General features: G+C 50.8%; 3 protein-coding genes across 10 annotated transcripts in view; 1 reads left to right on the forward strand and 2 right to left on the reverse strand.

The window, feature by feature from the left end:
- COPG2 (COPI coat complex subunit gamma 2) overlaps positions 1 to 9,466 on the reverse strand; it is a 35,791-nt gene extending 26,325 nt beyond the window's left edge. Inside the window, exons 1-8 of one of the 2 annotated variants that reach the window (XM_039389387.1) lie at positions 9,364 to 9,466; positions 7,594 to 7,657; positions 6,072 to 6,124; positions 5,552 to 5,632; positions 5,172 to 5,243; positions 2,970 to 3,049; positions 1,154 to 1,229; positions 922 to 1,014 (exon numbers count right to left, since the gene is read on the reverse strand). In XM_039389387.1, the coding sequence (XP_039245321.1) occupies positions 922 to 1,014; positions 1,154 to 1,229; positions 2,970 to 3,049; positions 5,172 to 5,198 (276 nt within the window). In that variant the 5' untranslated portion in view covers positions 5,199 to 5,243; positions 5,552 to 5,632; positions 6,072 to 6,124; positions 7,594 to 7,657; positions 9,364 to 9,466. Of the gene's footprint in view, positions 1 to 921; positions 1,015 to 1,153; positions 1,230 to 2,969; positions 3,050 to 5,171; positions 5,244 to 5,551; positions 5,633 to 6,071; positions 6,125 to 7,079; positions 7,117 to 7,593; positions 7,658 to 9,363 lie in introns of those variants that run through there. The other variant, XM_027729371.2, reaches the window with a different exon arrangement.
- On the forward strand, positions 8,930 to 15,186 carry LOC120324842 (basic proline-rich protein-like). Its single transcript, XM_039389390.1, has 5 exons — positions 8,930 to 8,946; positions 9,392 to 9,480; positions 12,050 to 12,176; positions 12,792 to 13,852; positions 15,170 to 15,186. The coding sequence occupies exons 1-5, from the start codon at positions 8,930 to 8,932 to the stop codon at positions 15,184 to 15,186; spliced, it is 1,311 nt and encodes a 436-aa protein (XP_039245324.1).
- Positions 15,187 to 16,535: 1,349 nt separating this feature from the next.
- FBH1 (F-box DNA helicase 1) overlaps positions 16,536 to 18,133 on the reverse strand; it is a 44,284-nt gene continuing 42,686 nt past the window's right edge. For all 7 annotated transcript variants that reach the window (XM_039389381.1, XM_039389378.1, XM_039389376.1 and 4 more), the window contains one exon: positions 16,536 to 16,883. The gene's annotated coding sequence lies outside the window, so the exon portion shown is untranslated. The remainder of the gene's footprint in view (positions 16,884 to 18,133) is intronic.

The raw sequence follows: 18,133 nt of genomic DNA on the forward strand, positions 1-18,133 counted from the left end.
AGAAGATAAAGGAAACTCCATTGCCACTGTTTTTATGTCCCAGTGAGGAGATGAAGGGTCATCTCAAGGGAAAAGGAGATGGAGACTCAACTCAAGGGAAAAGGAGATGAAGAAAGAACAAAACAGACAAATCCCAGCCCAGGAGTTTGAGGAGCCAAAGGAAACTCCATTGACACTATTTTTATGTCCCAGTGAGGAGATGAAGGGTCATCTCGAGGCAAAAGGAGATGAAGGGTCATCTCAAGGCAAAAGGAGATGGAGACTCAACTCAAAGGGAAAAGGAGATGGAGACTCAACTCAAAGGGAAAAGGAGATGGAGACTCAACTCAAAGGGAAAAGGAGATGGAGACTCAACTCAAAGGGAAAAGGAGATGGAGACTCAACTCAAAGGGAAAAGGAGATGGAGACTCAAAGGGAAAAGGAGATGAAGGGTCATCTCGAGGGAAAAGGAGATGAAGGGTCATCTCGAGGGAAAAGGAGATGAAGGGTCATCTCGAGGGAAAAGGAGATGAAGGGTCATCTCAAGGGAAAAGGAGATGAAAGGTCATCTCAAGGGAAAAGGAGATGGAGACTCAACTCAAAGGGAAAAGGAGATGGAGACTCAACTCAAAGGGAAAAGGAGATGAAGGGTCATCTCAAGGGAAAAGGAGATGAAGGGTCATCTCAAGGGAAAAGGAGGTGAAGAAAGAACAAAACAGACAAATCCCAGCCCAGGAGTTTGAGGAGCCAAAGGAAACTCCATTGCCACTATTTTTACATCCCAGTGAGGAGATGAAGGGTCATCTCAAAGGGAAAAGGAGATGAAGGGTCATCTCAAGGGAAAAGGAGATGAAGACTCAACTCAAAGGGAAAAGGAGATGAAGAAAGAACAAAACAAACTAATTCAAGCCCAGCCTTAAAATAATTTGGTGCCTTACTTACCAGGGAAGACACCAGAGCAGAACTGGACACACTGGGGACTTTGTCCACGATGGCTTGTTTCATGTATCTCTCGATGGCCTGTAACATTGTTCCCTGGGAAGGGGAAAAGAAGGGGAAAAAAAGAAGTGTGGGTACTTTGGAGGAAGAGAATAAAAGCAGCAGAAATAAAAGCACCCTTTTGTGGTTTAAATCCACCTGTGTCTCCCGGAGCAGGGAGGTGGTTTGTACTCACGTCAGTGATCCTGCACAGCGCGCGGATGGCCGGCCCACGGTAAACATCCTCCTTCCCTGTCATGTCTTTGGTCAGACTGCAATAACCACAGACAGCCTGTTAGAACTGCCTTAATATCTCCAGGATTTGTGACAGATCTCCTTTTATGTCTCCCTTAATATCTCCTTAATTTCCCCTAATATCCCCTTTTATCATCCCCTTAAACCATCTCCTTGATATCTGCTTAAATATCTCTTGATTTCTCCTTTATCATCTTCTTAAAACACCTCCTTATAACATCTCCTTGACATCTCCTTGACATCTCCTTGACCATCTCCTCGACACCTCCATGACCATCTCCTTGACACCTCGACATCTCCTTGAACCATGTCCTTGACCGTCTCCTTGACATCTCCTTGATCATCTCCTTGACCATCTCCTTGACCATCTCCTTGACCATCTCCTTGACCATCTCCTTGACCATCTCCTTGACCATCTCCTTGACCATCTCCTTGACCATCTCCTTGACCATCTCCTTGACCATCTCCTTGACCATCTCCTTGACCATCTCCTTGACATCTCCTTGACCATCTCCATCATCTCCTTGACATCTCCATCATCTCCTTGACATCTCCATCATCTCCTTGACATCTCCATCATCTCCTTGACATCTCCATCATCTCCTTGACCATCTCCTTGACACCTCGACATCTCCTTGAACCATGTCCTTGACATCTCCCTGACCATCTCCCTGACATCTCCTTGACCATGTCCTTGACATCTCCTTAGACATCTCCTTGACATCTCCTTGACATCTCCTTGACATCTCCTTGACATCTCCTTGACCATCTCCTTGACCATCTCCTTGACCATCTCCTTGACCATCTCCTTGACCATCTCCTTAGACATCTCCTTGACCATCTCCCTGACATCTCCTTGGCCATCTTCTTGACATCTCCTTGACCATCTCCTTTTGTGATGCTCATCTCATCTCACTTAGTTGTCACCAATTAAAATTCTTAATAAATAAAATTCCCAGCAAATAAAATTCCCAATAAATAAAATTCCCAATAATGAGTTATTTGAAAGTTATCACCATCAGATTCTGTGGAAACACAGATTATTTCAAAATCCACACTCCATAGTGTTGCTCTGCCACAGGCCTGGTTTAATTAGTCACCCATTCTTAATAGTTCTGCTTGTCCTACCACGTGAAATTTTGATTTAATAATAGTGAAGCTCAGTTTGCTGAACAGCTTAAAAACATACCCAGTAGAAAATATACGTAATATAAACCTATATTATAAAATATAGATAAAAAAATATATAAAATATATCTAAAATAAAGTGTTTGGCACATGCTACTGAGCCAACTTTTGCCCTTGCAACAACAGCAATGATTATTTATAGTCCAAAAAATTGACAGTTCAGTTAGGAGACTGAAAAGGGGCTTTGCTTTGCTTTTCCCTGACACAAAGTGAAGTCACAGCTTAAGCTGTGACAAATCCACAGAGCACCAATAATTAAAAAAAAAAAACCAAACAAAAAAACAAAGTAGGAACCAGCTGATAACTTTTGTAATTTAAAAAAAAAATCGCCCGTAATTAAAAAAAAATCTCATAATTAAAAAAAACCTGCAGCCTTTTGCCCTTTTGGGAAAAGAGAACGTGGGGAGAAGAAAATAACATTTCAGGAGAAAATAACATTTCATGTCCTCTGTGTCACGTTACAAAGCCCAATTTCAGAACTTTGCAGCAGTTAAAATAAACACTTGAAGAGGCAGTTTCAGAGCTCTGATCCTGGTTTGTTTTGGGTTTTTTTTTTGGAGTTCCCCCACCTGCTTGTGACAATGATGACGTCCTCCGAGATGTTGGCCATCTCCTTGATGGTGAGGTAACACATCCTTCGAAGGGTTTGCTGTGGGAGCAGGGCAGAGAAACATTAAAAACTCAATTAAAAACATCAATAATTATTTTCCTAGAAGTTTTAGAACTTGAAAGAAAGCGAAATAAATTTAACTCGAAGAGCTAAAAAAGCTTTTAAACAGAACACATTCTGTTCAAAGTTATGTGCCATGTGTAAAGCTACGTTTGATAACTGGATAACAGCAAAACTCCCTGTTATCAAATCAGAAGAGTAAGAGAGAAATAGCTTGTAAAAGGAGAAGAATAAAAAGAATATTAATTCACATTAATTATATCAGAAGAGATACATCACATCTGCAGGCAGAAGCCTCACAATTATCAGTTAAAAGCTTTGAAAACAGCTTGTCAAAGAAAAACCAGAAAGTGACAGTGTCTTTGAAAGAAATTGGTATTTATATTTTACAAGACCCTCTAAATGTGGATATGAGTAAGCTTTAAACAGCCTGTACTCCCTCACAGTTTTATTCCACCTTAAACACGTGGACAAATCTCTAAAAATCAGACCATTTTTAACAAAAATTAATGAGGTCCATCACATGAAGCATCCCGAGTTTTTAAAAGGGATCCCAGCAGGACTTCTCATCCTGCTAATTCCCAAGTTTAATCCAGCATTTTTAGGATGTTCTCATCCCTCGGCTCGAGAAGATCAAGCCCTGGTGGTGCTGATCCATGAGCAGAGCCCATTGTTGCAGGGAACACAGAATCACAGAATCACAGAATCAGCTGGGCTGGAAAGGACCTCCAAGATCATCCAGCCCAACCCTTGATCCAACCCCGCCGTGGTTCCCAGCCCATGGCACTGATGCCACATCCAGTCTGTCCTTAAACACCTCCAGGGATGGAGAATCCCCCACTTCCCTGGGCAGCCCATTCCAATGGCTGAGCACTCTCCATGGAAAACATTCCTTCCTAATATGCAACCTAAACCTCCCCTGGCACAGCTGAAGACCCAGCCCTCTTGTCTTGCTGCTGGTTCCCTGGAGCAGAGCCCGACCCCCCCCCGGCTCCCCCCTCCTGGCAGGGAGTTGCAGAGAGTGAGGAGGTCTCCCCTGAGCCTCCTCCTCTCCAGGCTGAGCCCCCCCAGCTCCCTCAGCCTCTCCTCCCAGCACTTGGGCTCCAGTCCCTTCCCCAGCCTCGCTGCTCTTCTCTGCCCCTGCTCCAGCCCCTCCAGGGCCTTCCTGAGCTCAGGGCCCAGAGCTGGACACAGCACTCCAGGGGTGGCCTCCCCAGCGCCCAGCCCAGGGGCACAAGCCCTGCCCTGCTCCTGCTGCCACACTCTTCCTCAGCCAGCCCAGCAGCCCTTGGCCCTCTTGCCCCCCTGGCCACACTCGGGCTCCTCTTCAGCTCCCTGCCCAGCCCAACTCCCAGCTCCCTTCCTGCCTGGCTGCTCTCCAGCCCCTCTGGCCCAGCCTGCAGCTGCAGGGGCTTCTTGTGGCCAAAGGGCAGGACCCGGCCCTTGGCCTTGGGGAACCTCAGCCCCTTGCAATCAGCCCCTGGATCCAGCCTGGCCAGGGCCCTCTGCAGAGCCCTCCTGCCTTCCAGCACATCAACACTCCCCCAGCTTGGGGGCACCTGGAATGTGCTGATGGTTCCCTCCATCCCCTCCTCTAAATCCTCAATAAAGACATTAAACAGGACTGGGCCCAGCACTGATCCCTGGGGACACCCCTGGGGACGGATCCCAGCTGGATGCAGCTCCATCCCCACCACTCTCTGGGCCCTCAGCCAGTTCCTCACCCAGCACAGGGTGCCCCTGGCCAAGCCTTTTCCACGGGTGTGCCATGGGAGACGGTGTCAATGCTTTTGATCCACAGGCAACCGTTTAATTCCTGTTTGAGTCGAGCAGGTGGGGATTTATTTGCAGGTAAAAGCACCAATTATAATTATAATTTTTGTATGAAGTCTCTGTCATTATTCACAGCCTTAACAACAGCAATCCAGCTCAGAACCCACCCAAACAACCCACAGGAGAACCACGTGATTATTCAGCCCTTTGTTTCCAAAGCAGGAATTGCCTCCAGGCTCGGAGGCGCTTCCCTCCCACATCCCAAAAATCCAACTGTTGTGCAGTCCCTGCAAGTCCAGGCTAAAGCAGCAGAACACCAGGTACTCACATCATTAGACTGGAACAGCCTGGTCATGGCAAAAAAAGCTTCCGTGGCTTCGGTGGTTCCAAAGTGTTCGCCCTGGAATTCCCATGGAAGGAGCGAGAGGAAAACCAGTGTTGTTACTGAGCTGCCTCCACCTTAATCCCTTCCCACGCACCAGGAATCTCTTCCCACGGATTTTCCCCTCCCTCACCTTCTTTCCCAGGGGATACATGCCAAGTTTACCCCCGGGGTTTCAATATAAATCCCATTCCCAGAGAGGGAATAGTTTGCTGAGCAGTTTTCCTGCTGACAGGATGAGCTGGGAAACTTGTTTCCCACTGAAAGCCGGCAGGAATCAGCCTTGGGAATATTCACTCTGGCTGGGAAGAAATTCCAACAGTTACCTGGTTCAGCAGGTAAAGGATCTTGGTGAGGATGTGAAGGCATCTCCGTGGATTTATGGGGGTCTCATTGAAGATCCGTGCCTGGAAACATGGAATAAATACTGATTTAGTGTAAAGCAACGATAATTATTTCTCTTTCACCACAAAAAGTAAAGAAACCTTCAACCAAGTCACTTATAATTTTCATTCAACTCTAAATATGTGTCCCAGAGAACACATTCCTGTCCTTCAGCTCACCCATCTTTAGTTTGCTGGATCTGAACAACCACTCAATTTACCACCTGGGACTAACAAAAATACCTTAAAATAAAACATTTTTTATTCGGAAACAAAACACTTTTTTCCTTCAGAAAGAGCCCCCTGAGACTCCACGTATCCACATGGGTCACGTCAGATAAAGTGACTTTATTTACACCCTCTGTGGTTTTAAATTAATTACATGAATTTATCCATTCACATTTCCTGAAGGGAAAAAAAAACACCCCAGAGTTAAACAGCATTATATCCTGATTATTCCTACCTCCTGGAGCACAGCACTCTTCTCCAGATGCTGGAAAGGATTGGAGCCACTACCTGAGGAAGAAGAAACCAGTTAAGGAAATGAACTCCTCACAAAACTTTCTTAGGAATCCTTTTTGTTAAGTTGTTATGTTTAGAGCTACAGGAAAAAAAAAAGGAGGGGCATTTTCAACATAGCTGGAAGGTGAGGAGACGAAAGGAGTTTAACAGTTAATTTGCATTAATATCCTTTTACATAAAAGGATTTGCACCTTAATTTTTTTTTTGCCTAGATTCCCTATTTTTATCCCTTGGGGCACCAAAAGCACTAAAAGGCATCAGGGCAAGAGCTGATGATCAGGACCCGAAACAGAAGTGAAACCACATCCCAGAGCCACCATCGGACACAAAAACCCCTCCAAACCCTCCTACTGCTCCTGCCCCTCAGCAGCAATCCCTCCTTTTCTGACCGTTTATTCCTCGTTCTCACACCCCCAGCAGAAGGAAAGCGAAAATGAAACGAAACAGTCCAGGCAGAGGAGATGCTGAAAAGCTTCTCTGAAGCCTTTTGGGTTTTGTTTGCGTATCAAAATGGCTTATGAAGCGTTTATTGTTTTAGATATTACAACGCTGTTCAGGCACGGAAATAAGTATAAATACAAAAATAAACATCTGGAATCTCTTCCTGAAGGGAGGAAGCACCTGCACGGGGCAGAGATGGATAAAATCCTCTCTGTGTGGACACAGGGAGAACAAACAGGCCCCAGTTCCTTCGGATTCAGAAATACTTTGACAGTCAGTTTTTAGGGCTGAAGCACAAATCTCCCCGAGCTGGGAGAGGCGGGAGACCATGGAATGGTTCGGGCTGGAAGGGATTTTAAGCACCATCCAAACCCACCTGGGAGGGGACACCTCCCACTATCCCAGGTTGCTCCAGCCCGGCCTTGGACACTTCCAGGGACGCAGGGGCAGCCTGTGCCTGTTCCTCATCACCCTCAGGCCCCTCCCGAGCACCCCAGGCCCCCCGTACCGGACTCCTCGTCCTTCTTATCGAACTTCTTGATCATGGCGGCCGCGCTCCCTCAGCCGCTCCCGCTCCCTCCGAGCGCCGCCGCCGCCGCCTCACGGCCCCGCAGGAAGCACCGCCCCCGCCGCCCGCCGCGCCCGCTGATTGGGCGGCGGAGCTGTCAATCAACCCCCGGGGCGGCTTCGCGCCTTCGCGGCGCTGAAGGGGCGGGGCCGGAGGGGGGGGGGAGTCTTAAAGGGGCCGCGCGCGTTGTGTGAGGGGAGTGTGAGGGGACGGGCGCGGGGGAAGGAAAAACGCGTGGAAATCGCGTGGAAATCGCGTGGAGCTCCCGTGGCAAAGCGGCCATTTGAGCCCCCCGGCAAAAAAAAAAGAGAACTCATGTGTAAGTCGCGTGTACCTCGCGTGTAAGTCGCGTGTAACTCCTGTAGCTCACGTATAATTCGCACATAACTTACATGTAACTGATAACTTACATGTAACTCCCATGTAACTCCCACATAACTCACAAGTTATTCACGTGTAACTCACCTGTAACTCCCATGTAACTCCCACATAACTCACGTGTCATTAGGAATTAAAAGCTAAAAAAAAATTAGAAATATAGGTCAAAATTTAGGAATTAAAAGTTAAAAAGATTAGGAATAGGGATATGAAAGTTTGGAGTTAAAAGCTAAGAAATTTAGGGATACGGAAAAAAATTGGGAATTAAGAGCTAAAAAAATTAGTAATTCGGATACGAATTTAGGAATTAAAAGCTAAACAAATTTGGAATGAGGATATGAAAATTTGGAGTTAAAAGCTAAAACAAAAAATTGGGATCATGGATAAAAAAATTAGGAATTAAAACCTAGAGAATACACTTAAAAACTTATGAACTAAAAGCTAAGAAAATTAGGAATATGGATAAAAAATCAGGAATTAAAAGCTGAAAAAACCTGTTGCAATATCATTTTCCCCAGTGTTTTTATTCCATGGCTCAGCCTTTGATCCATCCTGCTTAATTATACTCCAACCACATCCAGGTGGAATTTCCTCCTGGAGGAATTCCTGCTCTTTTTATTTGTCCTTAATTCCTTATTATTATTATTATTTCCTTGGAGGGGCTCCATAATTTTGTAGGCAACATGTCAGCACTGCAATTTCTCCCTGGATCAGGGAAACCCTCCCTCCTTCCTTATTTTCAGGGCCCTATTTTGATTTTTCCAGGTGCCTCCATCTTTAGGACAGGGGACTGGGACTGCTACCCCTTGCCTGAACTAATTAACAATAATTCCAATTAGAGCAGGGAAGCAACCTGCTGGGAAATCATTCCATTTACAGTCAGCAGGGGTGAACCACACCCTCAGATATTCCCGGGAGATAAGAAGATTTTTGGGATGAACTCACATCCTGAGGGGGTTTTACAGGGCCTTGGAGCAGGAACACGTGTGGGAGCCGACAAAAAATGAGGGAATTCCTGGCTAATTCCCCAAAGGAAAGCAAAAGCAGATGGATCATTTCTGCTCCTTTGCTGCCCACAACCCTTCCACGTGTGACATCCGAGGACAAACAGGTAAATCCCAACAGAGCTCCTCAACCACTTCAGTGTGTGCTGGTGCATCCCCCCGGCCTCCCCCTCCCTGGAATTCCCACTCCCCATCCCAGATGGATGGCGAAGTGTCCCCTGACCACACCAGGTGGGCAGGACTGCCCCAGGAATTCTTGCCTGGCAAAATTGGGAGTGAATTGTTCCTGCCGGGAACAGCAGCTGCCCAACCGAGGTGAGGAACCAGTTAATCCCTGAAAAAACCTTCCAGTGCTTCCCAGCTTGGCTCATGGCCAGGAGGTGAATTCCATGATGGCTGAGGGCAATCATGGAAATCGCAGAGTGGTTTGGGATGGAAGGGAATTGAAAGATCATCCCATTCCACCCCCTGCCGTGGGCAGGGACACCTCCCACTGTCCCAGGTGGCTCCAACCTGGCCTTGGACACTTCCAGGGATCCAGGGGCAGCCACAGCTTCTCTGGGCAAGGAGGCCTTTATCTCCCTATTTCAAGATTCCTTTATTTCTCTGTCTCTTTGGAGGCTCAGAAGGAAGGGGTCTGGAGTTCATGGCAAAGTTTGATTAGCACTCGCTCTGTCAGGGCCGGGCTGATTGCTCTGACCACTAAATTAATTCAGGTAAAACCCAAAACCAGGCGCCAAGAGAAGCTGGAGAGACACCTAGATCCTAAATATTGGAATTTTGATGGGAGACAGCGTGAAGAAAGGGAAAAGGAAAGAACCCTCCTGCCCTGAGGGACTCACCTCATCCAGGGTGTGGTAGGAGCTGAAGTCGAAGCTGGTGCTTCGCTCCCTCTGGGCGCTCTCGGCCATGTCCTGCTGCTCCTTGTCCAGAACATCCTAAAAGGAGACATTCCAAGGGTGAGAAAAGTCTGCTTCGGTCACAACATGAATTTTAAAACGCAAGTGTTTGTGCTGAGTTAACCAGAGAATTCCTGGAATGGTTTGGGTGGGAAGGGAACTGAAGGATCATCCAGTTCCAACCCCAGGGACACCTCCCGCTATCCCAGGTTGATCCAACCTGACCTTGGACACTTCCAGGGATCCAGGGGCAGCCACAGCTTCTCTGGGAAATCCATTCCAGCCCCTCCCCACCCTCCCAGCCAGCAATTCCTTCCCAGTATCCCATCTAACTCTGCTCTCTGTCAGTGGGAAGCCATTCCCTGTGTCCTGTCCCTCCATCCCTTGTCCCCAGTCCCTCTCCAGCTCTCCTGGAGCCCCTTTAGGCCCTGCAAGGGGCTCCAAGGACTCTGTGGCCCAATTTGGAACTGGAATTTGGGGGTGGTCTGTGCCAGGAGCATCCAGAGCTTTGTTTTTCCTCCTGGATCCAGCATTTCCCTTGGCTGGGAATGGTTAAACTGGAGAGAGACCTGGAAGCACAGGGGATGGAGCTTAAACCTCTTAATTTCCTGGAATCATGGAATGGTTTGTGTTGGAAGGGGCCTTAAAGATCACCCACTTTCAAGCCCAGGGACACCTCCCTCTATCCCAGGTTACTCCAACCCGGCCTTGGACACTTCCAGGGATCCAGGGGCAGCCACAGCTTCTCTGGGAAATCCATTCCAGCCCCTCCCCACCCTCCCAGCCAGCAATTCCTTCCCAATATCCCATCTATCCCTGCCCTCTGGCACTGGGAAGCCATTCCCTGTGTCCTGTCCCTCCCTGCCTTGTCCCCAGTCCCTCTCCAGCTCTCCTGGAGCCCCTTTAGGCCCTGCCAGGGACTCTCAGCTCTCCCTGGAGCCTTCTGTGGGTGGGCTGTTAAGGAAACCCCTTGCTGACGATCTGGGAGCCACCTGAGCTGGGAATGAGGCCCCTTTGCAGCTCCACCCCTCACACCCCCACCCTCAGACCGGGTTTTCTTACGGGATCAATCCCAGGTTTCCCATTCGGAGCCTCCGACCTCTCAATCCTTAAAACGACTTAATCTCAGTGCAATAATTAAATGACAAAACAAGAGCTGGTGGCTCCTGGGGGGGGGGACCCCCAACAAAGGACACCCTGGATTTTTACACCCCCACAGCCTGAGGGTGGGAAAAGTCTGGGATCATCAGGTCCTTCCATGTGTCCGAGTGTCACCGGGATGGGCCACAAAGGTCCCTGTACCCGTCCTGGCTGGGGACATCTCCCAGTTTCTCACCTCAGGGCTCAGCCTGCGGCTCCACCCCAAACTTCCCGCACTGAGAGCATCCCCCAATGTTCCTTAGCCCTAATTTTTCATGGAATTCCAAGGATTTTCCTGGAAATCTACCGAAAACGAGCCGTTCTCCAGCCCGACCAGCACAAACTCCCTCAGGGGTTTCCTGTTCTGGAAGACCAGGAGCTGCACAGCTCATCTGCACCAAAATCCCACCCCAAAAAATTGGGACACCACGGGGTTTTGCCCACGGCTTTGGAAGGAATCTTCGGAAAAGAAGGGCTGAACCATCCCAGGAGTGTTTTCCTCCCCCAAAGCCACATTATCAGCCCCAGTTCTTGCCCGGCCCGAGGCAGTTCTTGCCCTGCCCTTCCCAACCTCCCTCACGTGGGATCCCAGCCTGGCCAGGGTTCATCCAGCCAGCCCTGGGAATCCGGGATAGCCCGGAATTGCCCTGGAACCGGGGCAGTGTTTTCACCTGGAACCTTTCCAGTCACCGCCCTCGGGTGTCTCTGCCTCGTCCTCCAGGCTTTTGCCAGGTTTCTGGGCTCTCAAGGGTAGTTCTCACTCCTGGAGGGGCAGAGGGAGGATTTTCCTGCTTCCCAGGAGGAATTGGCCGGGAAATGCTACGATCCAAATTATCCTTTTCCTTCCCTTTCCTAGATATTGTAGAATATATTTTATTTATTTATTTATTTATTTATTTATTTATTTATTTATTTATTTTCTATCATGTTATTTTATTTATTGTAATACATTTTATATAAAATATATTTGTATATTCATATTCATATATTTATTGATATGTATATTATATATAATAGATATTCATAGTATATAATATATTATATATAAATATATATTTATAATATGTAATTATATATGTAATTATATATATTTATCTATAATTATGTATTATATATAATATAATATATAATATATGATATATAGTTATATAATATATAATAAATAGAAATATATAATATATATTTTATATATAATATATAAATATAATATATAATATATATAATATATTATATATAATATATGATATATATAGTATATAAAATATATAATATATAATTATGTAATATATATTATACGATATTATATATAATACATTATATATTATATATTGTATTATATAATATATAATCATATATTTTATATATATATGAAATATATATAATATATATTATATATATTTATTATATGGAAAGATATATTATATGAAAATGTATATTATATTAAAAATTATATTTTTCTATATCTTTTTTCCCGATGCTCTGTGCCAAGATAAAATTCCAGCTGTCAGAATAAACAGAGGCAGACGAGCCCGTAGCCGGGGAGGATTTGTTGTGAGCAGGATCTGTGGGAATCCTGGGAATGCTGCGGGATGGAGCCCGACACAGGAGCTCTGCAGGTCTCCCTTTGACTTCCAGTTTGGAGGGTTATTTGGGACCAGCAAGTTCCAGTTCCAGCACTGGAACCTCCTGCATCCCCAGGGAATCGCATCCGGATGCCCCCGGGGCGCTGGAGGCAGGAATTGCATCCCGCGGTTCCCGCGGGTGCCACATCCATCCCCCTGGGCAGGGATATCCTGCCGGGATCGCATCCCTTCCCGAGGGATCGCATCCCTTCCCGAGGGATCGCATCCCTTTCCGAGGGATCTCATCCCTTCCCGAGGGATCGCATCTCTTCCCGAGGGATCGCATCCCTTCCCGAGGGATCGCATCCCTTCCCGAGGGATCGCATCCCTTCCCGAGGGATCGCATCCCAGCAGTGCCATGACCCTCCTGGGCACTGCACTTCCCAACATCGCCCAGAGGCTACTTTTTCCCGGGATATCTCACCCCCCCTGCCTTGGGACACCACCCCCCCGCCCTGATTTTGCACCCCCTGCCCTCCAAACATTCCATCCTCCTGCTCTCCCATCCCCTCCCCGGCTATCTCACACCCCCTCTCTGCATGTCATCCCCTCACACTCGGGAATTCCATCCCTCTTCGGGGACCAAATTCCACACATTTCCCCGCACAGGCTTTGTATTCCCTGGTTTTTGCATCCCTCCAGCTACTGCATCCCCCCTCGATATTCCAACCACTCCAGCCCCGGTATTTCATCCCCCCAGCTATCCCATCCCCCCAGGTATCTCATCATCCCCCCGGGCATTGAATTCCCCTCTCTGGGTGTTCCATCCCCTCCTGGGTATTCCATCCCTCTTCGGGGACCAAATTCCACACATTTCTCCCCCCGGCTTTGTATTCCCTGGCTATCGCTTCCCGGTATTTCATCCCTCCCGGGTATCGCGTCCCCGGGATCCCGAATCCCCCCCCCGCGTCCCGAATATTCCCCTGGATCCCGAATATCCCTCAGGGTCCCAAATATCCTCCTGGGTCCCAAATTCCCCCCGGGTCCCAAATATCCCCCCGGGTCCCGGATATACCGTCGGGTCCCGAAGCCACCCTGGGTCCCGAATCCCCTCCCCCCCCCCGATCCCGGATATCTCCCGGGTCCCGAATCCCCCCCTGATCCCGAATCCCCTCCGGGTCCTGAATCCCCCACAGGTCCCGAATATTCCCCCGGGTCCCGAATATCCCCCCGGGTCCCGAATATCTCCCCAGGTCCCGAATCCCCCCCGGGTCCCGAATATCCCTCCGGGTCCCGAATATCCCGCCGGGTCCCGAATATCCCGCTGGGTCCCGAATATCCCGCCGGGTCCCGAATATCCCCCCGGGTCCCGAATATACCCCTGATCCCGAATCCTCCCCAGGTCCCGAGTACCCCCGGCTCCCGAATCCCCCCGGGTCCTGACCCCCCTTCCCTCGGAGCGCATCCCGTCCCTCCCCATCTCCCCATCCCGGCAGGGCGGCGCATCCCTCCGGGTGGCCCCGTGTCGAAAGCGAAAGCGAAACCCTTCCTTGCCCCGGCGGGACAGCCCGGGCAGCGCCCCGGGGCCCCCTCGGAGCCGGAGCCCCTCCAGGCCGCGGAGCTGCCCCCGAGCCGCTCGATGGCGCGGCCGCTGCTGCCGCTGCTGCTCTGCGGGACCTTCTCTCTGCTGCTGCTGCTGCTGCTGCTGCTCCGCGCCGCCGCCGACACCGGTAAGCGGGGCTGCCACGGGCTGCCCGGCGCGCCGGCGGCGGCACCCAGCTCTTCCCGGCGTGGCCAGGTTACTCCCCGGGGTGCCCACTCCTTCCCTGGGGTGCCCACACTCTCCCTGGGGTGCTCGCTCCTTCCCTGAGGTGCCCAGGCTACTCCCTGGGGTGCCCACTCCTTCCCTAGGGGGATCACTCCTTCTCCGGACTGCCCACACTACTCCTGGGGTGCCCACTCCCTCCCTGGGGTGCCCACTCCTTTCCCGGAGTGCCCTCTCCTTCCTTGGAGTGCTCACACCTTCCTTGGAGTGCTCACACCTTCCTTGGGGTGCCTATACTACTCCTGGGGTGCCCACACCTTCCCTGGGGTGCTCACACTTCCCCCAGGGGTGCTCACTCCTTCCCCGGGGTGCCCACACTACTCCTGGGGTGCCAATCCTTCCCTGGGGTACCCACTCTTTCCCCAGGGTGCCCACTCCTCCTCCGGGGTGCCCATTCCTTCCCCGAGGTGCCCACTCCTTCTCTGGGGGTACCCAATCTTTCCCTGGGTGCCCAGGCTACTCTCTGGGGTGCCCACTCCTTCCCCGGGGTTTCTAGCCCTTCCCAGGGTGCCCACACCTCCCCCAGGGGTGCTCACTTCTTCCCTGGGGTGCCCACACTCTCCCTGGGGTGCCCACACCTTCTCTGGGGTGCCCACTCCTTCCCTGGGGTGTCCATACTACTGCTGGGGTGCCCACTCCTTCCCTGGGGTGCTCATACCTTCCCTGGGGTGTCCATACTACTCCTGGGGTGCCCACTCCTTCCCTGGGGTGCTCATACCTTCCCTGGGGTGCCCATACTACTCCTGGGGTGCCCACTCCTTCCCTGGGTTGCCCACACTACTCCTGGGGTGCCAAATCCTTCCCTGGGGTGCCCGTTCCTTCCCCTGGGTGCCCACTCCTTCCCTGGGGTGTCCAGCCCTTCCCAGGGTGCCCACTTCTTCCCCGGGGTGCCCACACTACTCCTGGGGTGCCAATCCTTCCCTGGGGTACCCACTCTTTCCCCAGGGTGCCCACTCCTTCCCTGGGGTGCTCACTCCTTCCCTGGGGTGCCCACACCTTCCCTGGGATGCCCACACCATCCCTGGGATGCCCACTCTGCTTCCTGGGATGCCCAGGCCACTTCCCAGGGTTCCTGCTCCGCTCCCTGGGGAAGCTGCTCCACTTCCCAGGGTACCCAGGCTGCTCCCTGGGCTACTCCAGCTCCCACTCTGAGTGCCCATCCTACTTCCCAGGATGTCCATGCCATACCTGGGGTGCCCACTCCGCTTCCTTGGATACTCAGGCTGCTCCCTGGGATAGCCCAGCTCCCACTGGGGATGTCCCTGCCACTCCCTGGGATGCCCACGCCGCTCCCTGGATGCCCAAACTGCTCCCTGGGTGCCCCAACTGCCCCTGGGGATGCCCAGGCCGCACCCCTGTGCTCCCCTTGCACCTCTCCGGTGCCCACCTCCCTCCTGGATTCCCGCCCCACCTCTCACCAGCGTCCAGGGAAGCTGGGGGGGGGTTGCAGGCAGTGGATCCGTGGGAGCCGTGTGGCTGCGGGATTTCACCCCGGCTGGGCTCTGCGGGTTTTCCGTGGGATGGGATTGTCCGTGGCTGCCGGACTGGGAGCGTCCCGTCACGTCTGGGCCTCTCCAAGAGCACCAAATCATGGAATCACTGGAGCACTAAAGCTGAAAAGGACTTTTAAGGTCGTGGAGTCTGATGATTAACCCGGCACTGCCGACGCCACCACGGAGCCCTGTCCCCAAGTGCCACATCCACAGGGATTTGAAATCCCTCCAGGGATGGGGACTCCACCACTGTGACAGAGCTGGACAGCGCTTTCCAGGAAGGAATTTTCCTCAATATCCAACCTGACCCTCCCCTGGCCCAGCCTGAGGCCATTTCCCCTTGGCCTGTCCCTTGTTCCCTGGAGCAGAGCCCGACCACCCTGGCTCCAACCTCCTTCCACAGAATTTTAGGGAGCCAGAAGGTCCCCCCCGATCCCCCTTTTCTCCAGGATGAGCCCCCCCAGCTCCCTCAGGAATTCTCCAGCCCCTTCCCCAGCTCCATTCCCTTCCCTGCACACAGGGAAAAGCTTTGGGAAAAATCCCATGCCAGAGCAGCGATCCCAAGAACCCCCGGGAGCCTCTGGCAGCCCTGAAGCTGCTATGAAACACTAAAGGAACTGAAAATGTGGGAAGTGGGAAGGATTTGTGTGGAAATACGGCCGGAAGGGAGCGCAGAGCTTTGGGACAGTTCAGTGCTGCCTCTTCTCCAGGCTCCCATCTGCTGTCAAAGCCCTGGAAAATGAACTCATCCCTATTTATAACGGGATGACGGGAGCGGCGAGGGCTGGGGAACATCCTCAGGGACAAAAATAAGCGGGAAGAGCCGCCAGTGCTGGGAACACCCACTAAAAATATCCTTCCCTGAAGTCAACGCCCCCTGACCACCAACCTCAGACCTTGGGACAACATTCCTGGCGGTGGTGATGCAATGAGGACCCACTCGGGGCAGAAAATGTGGTTTTATGGGGTGTTAGAGAACGGGAATTTAGAATTTATTTCTCTTAGTTCCAGTGCTGGATAATTTGGGATGTGCTACTGCATCCCCCTATCCCATCCTCTCCTGCTTTCCAAAAATTTTTACAAAAATATTGTAAATACTTTTCAGTTAAAACATGGGAAAGTTTCATTTATTTCCATGATTTTGGTGTTCCTCGTGAACTCTCCAGGCGTGGGTCCAGACCTCCGAAATTCCCCTTTTCCCAGCTTTTTTTTTTGGCTTACGGTTTTCCGACCAAATAAACCCTGTTGGTGGTGATTTTCCAAGGAGAACAGTCAGGTTTTCACAGTGTGGATTCTCCGGTGTCTGTGGTTGTGCATCCCCCCGGAGCTGGAGGTGGACATGGAATGACATCCCCACATCTGGGATACCCTGGCCTTGTTCCCAGTGTTTTGCTTCCCAACATCCTGGAATTAGCTCCTCCTCACCGGCATCATTCGGGATCGCTGGCGGAAAAGGACAAAAAAAAAAAGCCAAGTAAAAACATGAACTTCATCCCTGTAAACACAGAATTCGGGAATATTGAACGCTTTCAACCTGGATATCTAATCCCAGCAGGATGCAGGGAATTCGGATGGAAACAAGGCAGCTGGAGGCACTTTCCTGGAAAGGCTGGCACCGGGCATTGAGGCTCAGTTGGGATGTTGGCCAAGGAATGGGATGAATCCTTGGGCACTTGGGCTGACACATCCATGGCAAATCCCAACTCCCCACCAAGGGATCAAAGCCCAAATCCAGACCACGCAACTCCAGGGCCGGAAATGGGATTCCCCAAATACTTCCTCCCCTTTTCCCCCCTTGGTATTTTGTCTCATCAAACAATCCACGGCACGAGACGCCGGATTGGGATCCTGGAGAGCGGCGATGTCGGGGTCTCGTCATCCAAGGACCGGGAATTTTTTGGGAAGAGGAGATTATTTTACAGTCGAATCAACTGGGGAAAAGAAAAAGTGCTTCGGAGGGATTGGGAGGCACAAACAGGACTGGCAGGTCCCTGTTTTTCCAGGATGTTTGGATGCCTCTGGCTGAATTTCCTGCAGGAGTTGGAGCTGGAAGAGTTTTTCACTTGCTCCTGGCACGGCCTCAGGTCTGGGGATGGGTGAGCGGGTTGTGGAACAGCCCAGTTTCCTGGGATTCTGCTTCAAGGAGTTGATGTTTCCAGCAACTCCCTCTGGGCACTTGGGGATGTTCCAAGGCCAGGGATCCACCCCGGCGGAGCAGATTCCCCCTGGGATGTTCTGGGGGCACAGGAATTGGGGCAGGTGACTTTTAGGACGAAGGGTTTTATATCTGGGAGTCTCAGCACATTGTGCTCCTGTTCCCATGGTGATCCCATTCCCACTGTGCTTCCATCCCCACTGTATTTCCACCCCCATCATGCTCCCATTCCCACTGTGCTCCCATTCCCACTGTGATTCCATCTCCATCATGCTCCTGTCTCTACTGTGCTCCCATCCCTGTGTTTCCATCCCTATCATGTTCCCATCCCCAACTATGCTTCCATCCCCATCATGTTCCCATCTTCATCCTGCTTCCATCCCCGCAGTGTTTCCATCCCTACCATGTTTCCATCCTCATTGTGCTCCCATTCCCACTGCGTTTCCATCCCCATCCCACCTTGATCCCGGCCCTCCTGGCTGGACACTGCTCCAACCCAGCCGGGTGTCGCTCCATCCATGCCAGGGATCAGCTCATC

This window comes from Pipra filicauda, unplaced genomic scaffold, assembly GCF_003945595.2.
Source record: "Pipra filicauda isolate LSUMZ 115617 unplaced genomic scaffold, ASM394559v2 scaffold722_size180822_pilon, whole genome shotgun sequence".
Taxonomy (NCBI): domain Eukaryota; kingdom Metazoa; phylum Chordata; class Aves; order Passeriformes; family Pipridae; genus Pipra; species Pipra filicauda.